The 18,127-nt window shown below is 42.3% G+C and overlaps 1 protein-coding gene across 1 annotated transcript in view; it reads right to left on the reverse strand.

Moving 5' to 3' along the window:
• FREM2 (FRAS1 related extracellular matrix 2) overlaps positions 1–14,910 on the reverse strand; it is a 172,796-nt gene extending 157,886 nt beyond the window's left edge. Inside the window, exons 1-2 of the mRNA XM_087436139.1 lie at positions 9,014–14,910; positions 4,142–4,231 (exon numbers count right to left, since the gene is read on the reverse strand). Coding sequence (XP_087292265.1) covers positions 4,142–4,231; positions 9,014–14,192 — 5,269 coding nt within the window. The 5' untranslated portion in view covers positions 14,193–14,910. The remainder of the gene's footprint in view (positions 1–4,141; positions 4,232–9,013) is intronic.
• Between the last annotated feature and the right edge of the window lie 3,217 nt (positions 14,911–18,127).

Raw genomic sequence — 18,127 nt, forward strand, 5'->3', positions numbered from 1 at the left:
TACATATCCACAGATCTTTCTTCAAAAGCATATTCTCAGTTTACAACTTCACATATAGTATGGAAGTGCACCTGTTTCATCATAATCCCTGTATTAAGGGATTTTTTAAAGTTTCTTTGTAATTTAATTGATAAAATAAGTATAAAATGGTACCTGAAGTTTGATTTGATTTGTGTTTATTTAAAGTTTAGAAAAATTAATATATTTCTACATGTAGTTTTTTAAAAAAAGAACTACAGTATGATACCAAAAAAAGAATATTATAAATTTTAAGACACGATGACCTTGAAAGCATTTTAAAATAAAAATTCACACTCCAGAAGACACAGAATTTTTGTTTATCAGCAGATCCTACTCACTTCACTCTCGTCTATTAAACATTTCTACAAACTCGGTCTGGAGAACCCAGAAAAGTTTGCGTTTTCCCCCCTTGTATGCCTTTCCTGAATAAGTGTGGAAGTTACTGTTTGGAGAAAGAAGCTGGGATTCAAATAGGCCTCCACCTGCCTGGTTATGCAAATTGAGAGAGGTCAGTTACTTACTTCTGTGACTCTGTTTCCTCATCTGCCAAAGAGGAATAATAAGTTTTTTTTTAACAGCTCACAGGAATGCTATGAAGGCAAAATTACATAAATAACAATAAATCATATATAAGGTTTAAGATATAATTGAAAGAACCCTTAAGATATACTGATCTGTGTGTGTGCCTGTGTGTATGTGTGTGTGTATGCATGTGCTATATTAACCAATATTTACTAAGTCCAAACCCTGAGGTGAAAATCCCAACATTATCTATTCTTCAAATTCTGTAATCTTTACTCTTGTCATCTGGTAATTGTTCCAAAGCTCTCCAAAATCCAAAGAGTAGTAACTCTGTCCTAAGCACCATCCCATTATTGATGGGCAGTCCTAATCCATTACTACATCACAGCATAAGAATTCTGTGGCTACCCAGGGTCTTGTGATAATATAATTAAATCTGAAACAAGAGCTTTTAGCTTTCTGTTTTCCTCAATGTCTTCTCCTACTTTTGACTCCTGAAATTCAAAGTTATATTTTATTTTTTAGGTTATTCAAGGATTATGTTTGCCCCAGTAATTTCTTTAGATAGTTACTGTCCTAAAATCAATCTTGTTGACTTGAGAGGATGAATTTAGTGGATTGGATAGAGAATTGGGAGTAGAGAGTTCTTAATTTTATGCCATGGTTCCTTGACTTGCTTCCCAGATGTGAAATACTAGAATCGTTTCCTATATTTCATGGGGATGGTTTATGGATATGCATACTATCATTGTATAAAGTAAATAATAATAAATCACTATCTACTGGTCCAAAAAGTCTGTCATCACCTAGATGGGAAGAGTAAGTACCCTCGAGGGAGCTCTGTTACTTCCTGGATGGATGGATGCTTCTGGAGAAGGCACCTGGCTTCTCTGAGACCTAGAGCCCTCCAACTGAAAAACAAGAATAATGCTTGTTCATAGGATTCAAGTACCTGCCATAACTCCTGAGACATATATATCTTTGAGAAGTGTCAAACGATATAAATACGTCTTCTAGTACATGAAATTTACATTGTTAAATTTGAAGATTCTGAAAATAAATGTTCATATTACAGCCTATTAAAATAGATCTTTTCTAGAGTATATTTTGATCAAAATTATTGACTGTATTACTAGAATATATATATTATATAGTTAGATCAGAAAAAATTCAAAATTCTTAGTATAATTGTTTTTATAGAAAGGAAGGATATCTTTATTTTTTCTTTTACCACAAATACTGCAAATATTTTTTACTTCTGTTTGGCAAAACACCTCACACTTCCCAGAGAGGAGAATTTCATTGTAGATATTCTGTAAGTTTAAATAGCATTGCACTTCTCATTCAAATGTTAGACTATTTTACAAGACAGTGCAAAAGTCCTAAAAATAAATATCAGATTAAAATAACTTTGAAATACATATGTGACTTTTATTTTTTAATTTTGCTGGTCTCTGTGTTTATTCTATTAAAGGGAAGTATTCTTACATCAGGGGAATTAAGATAAATTCTGTTCCAGAGATAAGTTTGCCAGAATCTGCCTGAGCCCCATAAGAAATGCCATGTCACCCGTGGCTTAGCGGTTAAGTGCGCACGCTCCACTACTGGCCGCCCGGGGTTCGGATCCCGGGCGCACACCAACGCACAGCTTCTCCGGCCACGCTGAGGCGGCATCCCACATACAGCAACTAAAAGGATGTGCAACTATGACATACAACTATCCACTGGGGCTTTCGGGAAAAAAAAGGAGCAGGATTGGCAATAGATGTTAGCTCAGGGCCGGTCTTCCTCAGCAAAAAGAGGAGGATTAGCATGGATGTTAGCTCAGGGCTGATCTTCCTCACCAAAAAAAAAAAAAAAAAAGAAAAAAGAAATGCCATGTCAGTGGGGAGGAAAAAGGTAAAGAACAATATCTCTGGAGTTCTTCTCCCTCACATGAAACTCTAGCTCTGAAAAAGCTCCGGAAATGATTTAGTTCCTATTTCCATAAACACACTCTTTAGTGGCTCAGCCACATTTTCGGCAAATCCAAAAATAAACCCAATCTCTTCAGTTAGTCATTCCTCACTTAATATTTTGAAATATGATACTGCTTAATGTTTTCCAAAGTTTGAATACAGACCAAAGTTTTAAAGTAAATGAGACCATTTCATAAAGAGTGTATACATATATATATATATATATGATAACATATATACACTCTGCATATATATATATATGCATAATGAGGGGGAAAAACAGCAAAATATAAAAAAAGTACAGGCTATAATGTCTTAGAATTGTAGCCATTGGATTTCAAACCTTTTTTGTAATTTTAAAGAATATCATACATTTGCTATTGAGGTTTATTTAGTTAATCAAGAGATAAACATGGTGCCTTGAACCAACAACTTAGTCCTTACATTTTGATATACTACACAGACTTGAATTATTTCAGAGTCTCACACTAAAGTTTGGACATAATAATGTCCAATGATATTTTATTTTATTATTTTATTATTTTATTTTTTTTGCATATTTCTTTTTTTAAAAAATTTTTTGTTTATTGCAGTAACATTGGTTTATAACAACCCAATGATATTTTAAACAAATGCTATTTAATGCTTCAAAAAATATGAAGGGTACGCATGTAATCTTTTTGAGACAGCTGACATGATAGTGTGCACTATGATGTTTTAGAAAGCATCATAAGGAAACAGATGACTGAACTGGAATCATTTCTTTTCTCCCTCTCTCTTCTCTCTCACATGTGTTCCCCCACTTCCAATGTCCTGTTCGCACAACACACACATGTCCTGAGGTTCTTTTGCTTCTCTTGAGAGCATGTGAGAACAAAAACATCTTTCCGACCAATCTAGAAGTGGCAGTTTTCTCCCGGTCTACAGGGTTAGGAAGAGAGTTGAAAAGACTGAGTGGCAGTCAGGGCTATCGGGGAGCCATGACAATAATATTGCTCAGGAGACAGATCACAAGTCGTATCCTATTCTCTGCTGTATTCTTCAGACTTCACCAAGGAACATTTTAGCTAGACTAAGTCACAAAATCCCCCAAACTAAGAAAATCATTAGACATACTGAGCTTGGTGAAATAAAACATACATTTATTTAGCACTAATTTCTTGGTGAAAGCAACACGTTATTCACTAGCATTAGTCCACACTGTACCCATGTGCAAATTAGAAAAAGACACCTTGTACTAATTTGTACATGAGCAGACACATCCGGGGAAGACATGTGGCTTGCAAGTGGAGCTGGGCTGAATTCCATCATCCTCTTGTCACCTTAAGTAGGCAGCCTCGTGCAGAGCATAATCTGAACAACTGGACATGGGAATCCTATTTATATATATCTTTCTCTTTAGTGCTTTACAAAACATAAGACAAAAATAATATACCTAGAACATTTATCTACAATCATTGCAGAATAGTATTGTGTCGGATTGAGAATGTCAGATATTCTATAGCAAATACCAAACTCAGTAAAAATTCAGGTGAGCATAAAATGTCACTTGATACAGATTCCTGGTAATAAAGCTGTCAAAGAACAACCAATGAAAGTCACTCTCCTTGTTTATACTAACAGGAGAGTGGAATACTTACCACCATCTTGAACCGTAAAATGGAACACATCACTGGTGGCATTAGCCCCTTCTCTTAAAACATAGCATATTTTCATGTCATCAATGTCAGCTAGAAAATAACCAAAGAACAAGGTGATTAATTACTAGGGCAAAATTGGTGACTCATTACTTATGGTAAATCCTACTGGCTGTTATTTTCTGTAACCATGTTTAAGGCCCCCTTCTCCTAAGGGAAACAGTGCTATCTTATTTCTCATGTCTCTAAGCCCCTTGATTTCAGCTGTCAAGTGGAAATCTGACCCCTTACACAGATAAAAAGAGTGCCAGAGTTAGGTTATAATAATAGCAAGGTGTTGCTGCTCCCAATGGTATTTGCGTGTTCATGCACCAAAGAAGTGACTGTCTAAATCTGGAATGTCAGACTCCATGACAGGTGGGAAGGGAGATATTTTGAGGCATGGCAGATTTCCTGGCACTACTGAAACCACACCCTTTGCCTCCCTGCAGGACTGGCCCTAAGAGGAAAGAGGTTCCCCCGCCTTCCCTCAAGCTAACTTTTCTTACCTCTTGCGATATATAGCAGGCTGTTTTTAAGTTCTCCAAATTTCAAAAGAAAAAAATCAAGGAGATATTCTTTTAAAAATCCCACAGATTGAAATAAGTATCATGACCCAATGTCAGAGAGAACTTAGAACAGAACACATCTAATAAAAGCTGAAACCTTTATTCATAGTAAAAACTTATTCTGCCTAAGAAATGCTCTTTCTGTTGCGTCCTATTCTAGATATCAAATTCACTGGCTTAGTTTGTTTTCAGTATTAACTAATATAATTTTTAAAATTTATTCATCCATTTTACCAGTTTCTTCTCCTTAATGATGCCACATAGACAACATAATAAAACAAATATTCCATTCTGTGATACTCACAATAGACCGTTACTTGATCTGGGCCAATTAGTAAGTAGTTATTTCCATGGCTACATAAAATCAAGATTATAGATAAAAATTGCTTCCACAATGGCACGTGTTGTTTATTTGTCTCGTGTGTGCTCTATGGTTTTTCCATCTCCTAAGAGCTCTACTAAGTTCATGGTATGGATTTGAAAGGCATTATATATAAGAAAATGATTTCATGGAAGAATCGTGTTAAGAGATGCAAGGTATTAGAACCAACAAATTACTCTCTGAATTTCTATAGCTCCACTTTACAGGTGTGAAACATACACTCTACCTCAGCTCATCCAGTTTTGAAAGGTGACTTGCTTACAATCAGACATCTGAAGGGGGAAAATCTGATTTAATGGTTAATGGTACCCTCTTGCTAATAGAAGTACTTGGAGGTGAAGCAAGTTCAAGACGTTTTGATCTCCCTCAGCATTTCATTTCTAACTCTACTATAATTTTCCCAATTATTGCCTAGCGTCATTTTTATCTTTCTGCATGGCTACCTTTCCTAGAAGACTGAAGATTTCTGGGATTTTTTTTTTTTTACTTTAACTTCCCATGGTCCTTTGCTCAGGGTCTAATATTCAGTAAGGCTCAAATGTTTCTTAATTTAAAATGAACGAGCCCAGAGGTCTGGTGGACGGCACGTGCATCTCTACCTTCGCAAGTCTGATGTTTCTGCAGGGCTATGCAGTGAAGCCCCCCCGCACAGCTCTTTACCTGTTTACTCTTACAACTCTTAACTTTTACGACCTGTAATTTATCACTCAGGAATGAAGTGAACTCTGCTCTGACTACACATCCTTAGCATAAGGACGACGTCCTCTGGTCATTCAGGGAAGACTCTTTTCCCACATTCCCATTCCTTCTTTAGTTTTATAAGAAAATCTAAAAGCTCTATTATGAGAAAAAAAAAACTGTCTAGTATAACCTCTGTATCAGTGTTTTCTTAAGCAAAAACTATATATTTAGGAAATAGTTTCATTGAAATAAATTAAGACTTCAAAACTGATTTTTAATAACTTTTTTTTAAGTAAAGAGTACACGAATGTAAATTATATGACATTCAAGTGTCAAATTTTCCCTCCAAGTTAGGGCGTGCAATATTGATTAGCTGGAACAAACTAAAACCCTTCTCATTTTCTTTAAAACTCTGTTAATAATCCATGGTTCAAAAAAGGGACCTTTTAAAAATCTCAAATAAGTAAAGACTTTGATCATACCACTGTTATTCTACAGGTACCTCTAAAAATAACATAAACATAAATATATATAAACACTTGCTTTTTAAGACACAGAAGTATTAGAAAGATAAAAGCCTAGTAGCCAAAAAATGTCGTCTTCTTTAAGCAAACATTTAACAATTAACTAGGTGTTCTTCTAATTGTTAAACATGCATCAAATTTATTCCAGTTTATCTACACAATCATTCCATGGGGTTTTTTAAATTCTAAGTTCATGAACACACCTGGTGACCACACCCTGCTTCAAACTCTTTGGGGATATTTCTGAAAGTGATTTATAAATGATCTCCCACAAGATAGCATTATGTACTTATTATAGAGAAAAAAATCCAGGTACTTGAGACAAGAGATTTAGACCTGGGTAGAGGGGGCAGGGGCACCTTGGCAGAGAGGCAAAGTTTGAAATAACTAAATAATTTCCCTGATTTGTCTAATTCTACCTTGTTAACTTTTTCTAACAACAAAATTGAGTAAGTTTTAGAAATGAATTAATTTTTTTCTCTTAGGGATCATTTGGTCAACCAATTTGAGAATAACCTTCTCTGGCCATGTATGCTAAATTGACTTAATTCAGTGCATTGAAAATCCATCAAAACATACCTTAGCTTATCCCTTCATAACAAAACAAAAACAAATAAAAAGACAGTGTAGTCCTCACTCTAGACACTGTTTTCATTTCCCTTCTTGGAAGAGCAGCATGGTAACCCTGGGATGGACCTTTCTCCATTTTTACTCACTTATCTAATCTCCATAAAATAACTGCTATAACCCAACTCCAGCCCCAGCTTGTTCAAATGAGCGCCGTGTGATTAAATACCAGCAGCTTTCCTCATCAATATTTGGTTTCTTATTGGAATGCGATAATTTCTCTTAAAAATGTATCTTCACTGTTTACAATAAACTTACAACTACTTTATATGTACAGATGACCATAAAAAGTGATCATGGTGAGTCAAAGTCAGTGAGAGATGGAGCAATGGCCTGTAATGAAATCGCATAATTTTAGGGTTCAATCTTTAAGAAATAATAGTCTAATATTTTGAGCTGTTGGACTTGGTCCATAGCATTTAAATTAAATCATTTGCCTATCTTCAGCCAAAAATGCCTTTTTAAAAAATCTCTAAAATCAGATTCCTTTTTAGGTCAGAGGAGTGACTTGAAGTAATGTTTTCTATCCTCTAGTATATTCCTTTCATCCTCTTCACTTTCCAAGAAAATAAACCTGTCTAAGATTGCATGGCATCTCTATCCTCAGAAAGCCTTCACACAAAGGTTTCCTGCTGGTCTGGCCTGACACTTGGCACTCTGAGGTTTTCCTGTCCCTGCAGTCCCTAGGATATATTCAGGCTTTCAGCCAAGAATCAGGAGGTTGGAGTGTGGGGCTATTTGCCAGCATCTAAAACAGAGAAACAGTTCACTTGAACACTACACTTTGCACCATCCTTGTTTATTAAAGCGTTTGTTATCTAAGAGAACAACACTGCCGCAGGAAAGGAACACCTCCACTGGGATGATCTGGGGTTAAACTCCATCTCTACCCACAAAGCCCACAGCGGGTAGATCTAGTTTCCATCTGACATGGTGAGATTTTCACGAAAGCAACTCAAAGCCCTTTGTAATGAAAGTCGCACGTTCTAGAGAACAGAGCCCTGACTCCCAAGCCAGCATCCTGACTGGGCTTCTCCCTTCAGTCATGACTGACTCTGCAGAGGTCACCTGCCCTTCCCGTCTCAGGCTGTGTCCACACATGAAGAAAATTCAGGTTAGCAAAAGTGTTTTAGCCTCAAGAATGCAGATACTTGATGCAACCAGCATTTTGTGTCTGAAACAGGGCAGAGAGGAGGTTTGAACAAGGAAATAATTTCCTCCTTCTACTGTTAATCTTGTTAACACATCTTCATGTTCTTAATAATGAAGTGGATGTATATTTTGGTAATGGATATGTTGTCTTCTTATGCATCAAGTATTCTCTTTTTTGTGTGTGTATCATAGTAACATGCCTCGTACATATAATTGTTATAAATCTAGATAGGTGTTTACCTCTTACGTCTTTGGGCAGGTGTTTGCCTAAGTCACGAAATATTATGAAAGAATTATAAAATATACAAAGTAAATACAAATATGTCTTTTAATTTTAGTTACAAAGTTCCTAACACCTATACTAATAATAAATCTAATAATAAAATCTAATAATATTAGTATTAGAACAATGTTCTCAAAAATCAATCAAAGTAATATAAGTTGGAAGGCTCTATTTGAATAGTAGGTGATAATAATAATAAGTGAATACATAGCATTTAGAAAGCACATCCTTCTCTAAGGTACTAAATGCCTCATGCAGGCTACAAAACACGCTGCTCAGAGGATCAGGATGACAAATGGAGCAGAGCTAGAAAGCCTGCTTCAATTTTAATTCACCCAAGTCTGGCTCCTGCTTTGGCACCTTCCCTTGCTGCTATCAAAATACATCGATACTCCCTCTACTGCACGTCACACGGCAAGTGGGACTTATGGCAAGAAGGGGGCTGCTGTCCCAGGAAAGAGAGTCCCTGTATTCTCCTTTTCCCTTTATTTCCTTTCCTTCCCTTCTCTTAGACTCTAACTTGATGCTCTACTTATGAAGTTCTCAGGGACAGCCATATCCTCAGGAAATAAGACCTGGAATGTCCTTTGGTTATAAGGAAAGCAAAGGGAACCATACCTTGTGTAAACTGAGTGACACTGTGGTTGCCTTTGCCCAGGTTGATGAGGTATCCATGTTGAGGGGCCTCTGTCACAATAAACCTAAGAGAAAAACGTAAGCTGTCTCTGTCCTCCACTTTCAATATTTTGCTTGTGATCATGAACCCCAAGTGGCCAGTGACCAGAGTACGAAGTGTAGAGGCCCCTTTGTTCACTGCAATTTGGGGGACACTATTGTCAACAGCTAAGACCTGGATCTTCATCATTTGGGGTCTTCTTGTTTCAAATACTGTGTCAGGAAAAACGTAGAACTCTGTATGGGAACCATCAGTCACTGTGAAGGAGAAGCTGTCTTCACTTGACTCAGTGCCATCATGTCTGTAGCTGATTAAGTTTTCATTCAAGTCTTGCTTGGTAAAAACCACGGCAGGTCTGGTGTTGTTGAATAGCAGTTGACCGTGAACAGGCACCTGGGTGACAGTGAATTTCAGGAGTTTGTCAGGAGTATCTCTGTCTTCGACAGTGAGTTCAAAGGGAGTGATCAGCTTGTTTTCACCTTCGCTGACAACCAGGTTATGGATGGTGACCACTGGCTTTTTGTTGTCCACATCACTAATGGAGATACGGAATGTCCGGAAGACAGGGTTTCGTCCATCGGTGACTTGAAACTCAAAACTGTCCATCTTGACCTCATCTTCAGCTGTGTGGATGTAGTAGATTTTGTTGCCAGCCAGTTGGAGCTGAGTGAAAGATGTGATGGACACTCCGAGTTGATCTGTGCATTCTAAGTGACCTCTCACGGGAGCTCTGGTGATGGTAAAAACTAAGTTTTCATCAGGACTGTTCAAATCACTAGTGCTTAGTAGGTCTGTTGTGAGGGTGACTTTACCACCTTCTTTCAAGGACACTCCCTTACTTATCACATCAGGGAAGACAATGTCAATGCTCCCAATAGACACATAAAAGTAGCGATCTATGAGGGCATTTATTCCATCAGTCACATCAAATTTAATTAGGTCTCGAATGCCCTCTTGCCCAAAATGGACATACTGAATTAAGTTTCTGTCCACTTCATCCTGGGTAAAATTCATGCCCAGTGTGATGTTTTCAAACGCACCTGTAAGCTTTTGTCTCTGTAATAAGCCATGTCCTGGCCCATAACGAATAATATAAACCAGGGATTTGTCTTCAGAATCTAAATCACTTGCCATTAATATTTTGTTGTTGATAATTTTGGTTTCCCCAATTTCTATTTCTAGTCCATTATTGATGGTCATTCTGGGGGTCTCATCATCAACAGGGATAACAATAATGAGGACCATCTTTTCCACAGAGTGCTTACCATCTGTTAGTTTAATCATAAAACTGTCTTCCTGGGTCTCAGAGTCATCATGCTCGTAAATAATGCTGGAACTCTCTATGATCTGGTCCAAGGTGAAGCTTTCAACCAAAACCGTTCCATTTATCAGCTGGTTCATGATGTGACCATGAGTAGGAAATTGGGTAATAGTGAAAGTTAAGTCATCTGGAGGAATGTCAGCATCAGCAGCATTGAGGATGGGTGTATCGATCACCAGACTCATGCCTTCCATCACCATAAATTCCCTCATAAATATTTCTGGCTGTTCATCATTGGTAGGAATGATTATAACGGGGAAAAAATGTCTCTCTGAAAAATTAATGCCATCAGAACAACGAAAGATAAATCGGTCTTCCACAGGTTCCACCCCTTTGTGAACACTCTGGACATAGTTAATATGACCCTGCCTGAGATCTTTCAGAGTGAAGGCACTTATGGCAATTCCCGCTCTTGATTTTTCAGAGCCCGGGGCTGGAGAAATGTTTTCAACATAACCTGAGGTAGGCTGAATAACTATAATGCACAAGATGTCATCATTTAGGGAATCAATATCTTTAGCACTTATATGCATTGAAGTTATAACACTTTTATCACCTTCCATTACTATAAACCGTTCACCTAGAGAAATTTCTGGGGCCTGGCTGTCAACAGGGAGGATGGTCACCCACACAGTAACTCCTTGGATAGTATTACCACGTATTCTCCATTCTTGAGACATATCCGACAGACTCAGGTTGAAAGAGTCCTCTTTGGGCAATAGGCCTATCTCACCACTAGTGTGGGCATAGACGACAGAGCCCTCCAAGATGTCCCTTTGGGTAAACTGCTCTGCTGGAACTCCATTGACCAGGATTTCTCCATATAAGGGTGGATCTTCTAAGAGGAAAGTCAACATCAAGTCATCAGTGTCCTCATCAGTCCCCTTGATGACATTGGCAGTGATTTCAGTAGCCCCATTTTCTAAAACATCTAGATATGACCCTAGAGTACCAGCAGGAAGGCGATGCATGGGCATCTCATCATCCACTGGCCGGACATTCACCCTGAGAGTGATGGGCACCACATGGTGTCTGTCGCTGACCTCCAAGGAGCAGCTATCAGTCAGAGACTCATCCCCACTATGGGCATAGGAAATCCTACCCTGTTTTATGTCCTCCAAGTGGAAAATCCCACCTACATGCAGTATTTGCCCAGACACCCTTATGTGGCCATGTTTGGGTACCTGTGTGAGAGTGAAAGAGATGTGGGCTACATCAGTGTCTACATCATTCACATGCAACTCAGTCTCACTCAGGATATGGTGGCCCTTCTCCCGAACAGTGAAGCCAGTGTTCAGAATCTCAGGTGGCTGGTTGTCCACTGGCTGCAAGTAAAGGGTGAAGGTGCCTGAAGCCACATTCCCAGCTCGGTCCTCTACCTGGAATTGGAACTGGGCCACTCGGGCTGCCACTCCTAGTTCTTGATCTGGAGGTCTGTAAGCAATTTTATGGTGGTTGATCTGGGCCTGTGTAAAATGGGCTACCGCAACTGAAGGGTTGTCAGTCAGGACCAAGGTGCCCAATGGGGCTGGTGAGTGGTTTTCATCTGTGTCCATTGGGGGCTGAGTCACCGCGTAACGTAGTTCTCGGTCATCTGTGTCCAGGTCAGTGTAGCGCAGCCACTTCTTCCTCAACGGTGTGAGCTGGGATTCCTGTACCACCATCCGAAGGGGACAGCCGCTGCCCAACTCTGGAGGGAGGCGATCCACCGGATGAATGCGAATCACAAACCTCTGTAGCTCAGACTGATTAGGGGGGTCATGGTTATCCTGGACTCGAAATGTGAACTGGTCCATCACTGGGCCCGGACTATGGGGCCCAGAGTGCCTGTAGAACAGCCTCCCCTCCACTATGTCCTGCTGCCGCCACTCTGTCACTGTTTTCTCATAGAATTCTCCCTGTTTCCTCCAAGGGCCCCTGATAAGCTCCTCCTCCTCACGGGGAGGATGGACTTGGCGGAGAAGCAGATGCCCTGTAGTTGAGGAGGGCGACTCCAGCACAAAAAGCAGTAGAGAGTCATCTGAGTCCATGTCAGTCGCACTTAGAGCGAGGGGCAGGATGGGCACTGTTTCACCCTCTGCCAGTGTCAGCCCCATGTTGGCATTGAGGACTGGCGGCTGGTCATCCACAGGCACCAAGGTGATAGGAAACAGGAACTGCACCTGGTGCCTGCGATCTCCGTCCACCATTCGAAGCACGAGGTTGTCACTCAATGAGCCATCTTTGTCATCGTGATGGTAGACCACCTGGCCAGCTGCTAGCTCAGCTACTGTAAAGGTCTTAGGAGCGGAGCTGCCACTGGAGGCACCCAGAAAGACAAGGTGACCATGCTGTAGCCCAGCCACCACCTCCAGCTGCACTGCCTCTAGGTCGTCCTCATCGCTGATGACTAAGTTTTGTGGTCCACTTCCCGCAGGGCCTGTGAGGGGCCGAGACTGGCCCTCATAGAGAATGAGACCAGTATTCCGGGTGACCACCGGAGCCAGTGTGTTCATGGGCTTCACCACTACCATGAAGGCAAAAGGATCTGAGGCTGCTCCTTCTGGGTCCACTACCTCCAGCTCCAGCTCAAAGAGACGCTCCTGGTCTGAGTCCTCAGAGGGAGGCTGGTAGGCAATTTTCAGGAGGCGCAGATCCCTCTGAGTGAAGGAAGAGAGGGGCAGGCTGCGATCATCAGTGCTCACCAAGTAGCCCTGACCAGGCTGGAATGGAGAGGTGAGATTGAAGATCAACAGGTCAGAGGTAGACTCAGCGTCCTCAGCTGCCAGCATATCTGGGGTCAGGGCGGTCAGTACGAACTGGTCCACCTCCATCATCATCATGGCCACAAAACTGGGCTTAGGTGCGGTGTTCTCGGCCCCTCCTCGAATTCTCACCAGCACCTGGAAGTGCTCACGTTTCAAAGCAGGGCTGCCCACAGGAGATCCTCGTGAGCGCAACTCCACCACCATGGGCACCCAGTCCCTGTTTGGTGAACGGCTGGGGGCTGTGTGGCGGTAGCGCACGCCTAGCTCCTGGAAAGCTTTGCACGCCATCAGGAGAGGCTCCTGGGCGCCCCCCTCGCTGGCTCGTGCCGGGACCTGTGGGTAATGGAGGAGTTCCCCATAGCGAGGCAGCGCGCCCAAGCCCGACAGGATGCCCACGCGACACTCCTCCGTCTCGGCCTGGTAGGCGAACTCCAGGCTCCGCGCATCCAGGGCATTGCTGGTTCCCAGCAGCTCCTCCACGACCAGGGGCAAGTTCCGAGTCACAACCTCCAGCTGGGTGAAGACCACCTCCACCTCAAGCACCAAGGGTAGCACTGCCGCCCCTCCGGGCGCGTCATAGCGCAGCTGCAGCCGGACGCGATCCCGCGACGGGCTGCGCGCGCCCAGGTGCGAGTAGCGCACCTCTCCAGGGCCGAAGTCGCACGGGAAGCGCTTGGGACTCAGGCGGCCGGGCCGCTGGGCCAGCGCATCGTTGTCTAGCACGGTCACCGCGCAGCGGTCCCCCGGCTGCACCTGCAGCACCAGGTCGTGCAGTGGATCCAGCCAGACCTCACGGCCGAAGGGTACGCGGAGCCCACGGTTCACCAGCACTATGGTCTCCTCGGCGGGGACCCCTGCAATCCCCGCGAGATCAGGGGATAGCAACGCCAGGCCGGGGGCCGGGTGCTGTGCGGGGACGCAGCTTACCAGTGACAGGAGAAACAGCAGCACCAGCAGCAGCCGGGGCGGCGGCGGAGGCATCGGCTGAAAACTGGTAGGGTTGGCTGCGTAGAGCGCGCGGGAGGAGATCCCAGGGGTCTCGGCTGCGTGCATGATCCGGCTGTTAGGGCTCGGACAAGTCAGCCTGAGCGCGCGCAGTCAGTCCTCGGGAAGAGAGCGAGAAACTCCTCCGAAAAGTGCCAGGAACGCCGCACGCTGCCTGCGGGGACCTGCTGCAGCCGAGGCTGGGCCAGAGGATGGGGGAGCTGCGCGGCGCGGTCCGGGCTGGAGCTGCAGCGGAGGCTAAGCCCTCCCGGCCCGTCGGGCTCCGCCGCTCGCGGTTCTGTCGCGCGGAGAACTGAGTCCCTTCGCTCCTTCTTCCCAGGTCCCGGGACCCTGGACTTTGAGGGAAAGCCCTCCCCTCGCACCCCCTTACTCCAGTCCTCCCAGGAGGCCAATCGTCGGTCCCGAGAGGAGGCCCCCAGTCGAGGGTTGGGTCGTGATTTCTGCCAATCAGCTCCTAGGGGCCGAGGCGGGGAAACCGCGGGGAGGGGAGGAGATAGAAGGCGCAACAGGTTGTCTTGGAAGTGAGGGGACCAGCGGCCTGGAGCTGCCCACCTTTGCTCGCGTTCCGCTCTGGGCTGCTAGAGTTGGGGCTCCAGCAGGGAAACTGGAACACGCCACTGGGCTAGATCCAGTTCTTCAGCTGCCTGCGGTCCAGGATTATCCATTTTACTTCCCATCCCCCAAATTGATTGGAATCCCGCGCAGGGGTGGTAATTTCTCACGGAAACTTGCAAACCCGAAAGGAAAGGTAGACGCAATGCCGATTGAGTTTGTATCGAAACCCAGAGCAGTTTGGGGAGAAACTGGGGCATATTTGCAAACGAAGGACTGCTGGAATTAAAAGCCAACGCCAGAGCAGGTTGCGCCTCTCCCCACTCCCCCCTACCCCCCGCCGCTGCTGTCGCCTCATAAATTACAATGGGCGCAGTGCTTGGATTGGTGAGTTTTTAACAAGCCCCTCCTTTGCAACCAGAGTTCACAGAGTAAAAGGAAAAAAGGGCATTTGGAATGCGTGAGAAATGCAGTCTGATCAGAATCGCGAGACTCGCACCAAAGAATAAGTTCTAGGGAATGTAGCCCCAGGCTCTCCCAGAGCCGCCGCTGTTAGGGTAGCTGTCATTAGAGACGTTCCTGTTTTCTGCGCAGTAATTAGACCAGGTACAAACTAAACCCACTCGTCAGCATCACATTTCTTTGCATGCCAAGAGAATTGATAAATATCCGGAGGGCGAACTAAAATAGATGAACTCCCGTTTCAGTCAGCCTGTTTGGAAGTCAGAGCTTGATGTCTTCCTGCCCCCTTGTGTTTGTCCGGTTTCAGAAGTGTGCAGATTCCCTTTCTGAAAGGTTTTCTAACTGCCCCTCCCCCCCGCGCCCCCCAAAAAAACCTTTCACAATTAAAACCCAACCATTTTCAGATTAGTTTCTTGAGCAGTCTTCCTTATACTGATCAAAATGTTTCGTTTTGCATAATGTTCTTTTCTCTGCAATAATACAAATCAGATTATTAATTGGAATATAGAATTGGAGTAATGGTCATTCTACCCCTTTCCTGATTAAAGATATTTTAGATTTGAGAAAGAAAGGAGTGTAAGAAACTCTTATGCCCTTTTTAAATTTCAGTCTCAATTGAAGATGTAAGATGCGTATGTGGGTACATTTCAGTAAGAAGCATTTATCCTTTTAACCCTTTGTGTCTTTAGCCTGAGCTCCTCCAGTCCAGGATTTTGATCCCTGCCTGACACACCGTGAGAGCTGTTTTCCAGGCCACAGCACAACCTCTGTAGTAAATGCTGCTGGGAGATGTCAGATTCTGCTCCAGGAAGCGCACTGGGCAGTGTCTGCCACTGGGAGTTAAGATGGAAAGTTCTGAAATCTTTCAAAAAGAAGCCAGAGAGAGAGAGATTAATTTAAAGAAGCCACTCATCCAAACAAATAACATTTAATAATTGAATATCAATTCAGCTTATTCTATATATTTTGTACTTTTGGGAAGCTTTTACGTCTTGCTTAAAATTGATGAATACATTTCACAATTAAGTACAAAATGAACATCCAGGAACATGGAAGGGATGTGGCTAATATTTTAAACATGTGAGAAAATCCCCTTCGGACTCTTCACCAATTTCCAATTTGCTTTGGCGTTATTATTTTATAATTTGTTAGGATTATTTATTTTTGCATACAGAATTCAAATTGCAATGACAAGGGAAAATTCTATTATTTCCTGTTTACGAATAAAACAAATAGGAAGATTCCAAGTGAAATAGAACATCAATTTCCGAATATGGCTTTTATATATTTCAAATTCTAGCTATGTGTTTTGATCTAAAAGTGTCAACTGGAAGCAAAGTGGCCCTTATTCAGGCACTGTGACTCTGGGTGTGTTCTGACCAGAACCAGACCAACAGCCTGACCCCTGATGCTTCCCAGTGGCTCCGGGGTTTTCCTTTCTTCCCTTTTAAAGTCCACCTCTGTTTGACTTGCAAGCAGTGATAAGATCAGCATTTGAAGTATGGTAGTATGCCTGAAGGGCAGAGTTCAATGTTTGTTTCATGGTAACAAGGATGGAGGTACGCATTTATTTTTAAGTAGCCTTAGGAAATCAATGAACTATAACCTTTTTTGACTTTTTAATTTAGCCTACCTTCATTGAAGTGATGGAATGAGTCTTAGGAATTATTATTATTTTTTTTGGTAAGTGTCTTAGTTGGGTTTTTTAAATCACATAGAAGATAATGCTTATTGTTATTTGCTTAAATATATTTTGCATTGATGACCATTGATAAAATAGTGAAATAGTAAATTCCCATCTGAAAGCAAATATTATTGATGATGATGATCTCTCTTTAGGACAAATACCTCAGTGTTAAAAGATTTTTATACTTAAATTAGCAAGAAAATATTATTTTAAGGCTAACATTCTCAATATTATAAGGGATAAAATAAGTTGGCAAACTTGTAATTTTTAAAATCTGAGCTAAATTCTTCAGTTCTTACTTTCTTAAAAGCCTTTTAACACTCCCTGTATGTACTCTGAGCAAAATATCCTTTAAAATAAATTCTTAAATTTGTTTAACTTATGAAAAACAACCAAAATGTCTCTTCAAATTGACTTAAAGCTAAAAGTATTGATTGTTAAAAGTCAAAATTTTTTTTTTTTTGTTAGGAAGATCAGCCCTGAGCTAACATCTATGCCAATCCTCCTCTTTTTTTGCTGAGGAAGACTGGCCCTGGGCTAACATCTGTGCCCATCTTCCTCCACTTTATATGGGAGGCCGCCACAGCATGGCCTGATAAGCGGTGTGTGCATCAGTGCACGCCAGGATCCGAACCCAGGCCACCAGCAGCAGAGCACGCGCGCTTAACTGCTACACCATGGGGCGGCCACCTCAAATGATTTCTGACCTAAGATTAAGCACCAGAGAACTTGTTTCCTAAAATAAAGGAGGTAATGTGATGAATTTAAGATGCAGGCAAGATATTCAGGCAGAAATTGGATGGCAGTCTGGAACTCTCAAGTCAGACTGGAGCTAAAGAGACATCTGGTTAAATTTTAAATGTTACAGTGTCATTACAGAGTTTATTTCACTTTCCTTATGTTCCTCTATGGGCTCGTAGGACTCCAGAAGAGGAGACTGCCTCATAGGCACCTTAGAAGTACTTACAGGTGAATGATTGAAGCGTTACGCCAAGCATCTTTAACAGTTCTCCACAGAATTTTATTCTCTGATAGCTTGAAAACCATGGCTTGCCTATAAACACCAAACTTGATGGATTTCAGATCAGTGCTGAAGGGGTAAACAGCCCTGGGCTGATTGATTAGGAGCTGGGCTCTAGCCTTGGCTCTGACATCCACTATGTGATTTGCAGCAGTTCTCTTTCTTTTGCTACTATGGTCTCCTCAACTGTAAATCAAGGGACTCAGGCTTTGTGACGAATTCCCCTTTGGTTTTGGTGTTTGGTGCCATAAGACCAGATTT

Source organism: Ceratotherium simum, chromosome 10, assembly GCF_057802395.1.
Source record: "Ceratotherium simum simum isolate JZ-2026a chromosome 10, ASM5780239v1, whole genome shotgun sequence".
Classification (NCBI taxonomy): domain Eukaryota; kingdom Metazoa; phylum Chordata; class Mammalia; order Perissodactyla; family Rhinocerotidae; genus Ceratotherium; species Ceratotherium simum.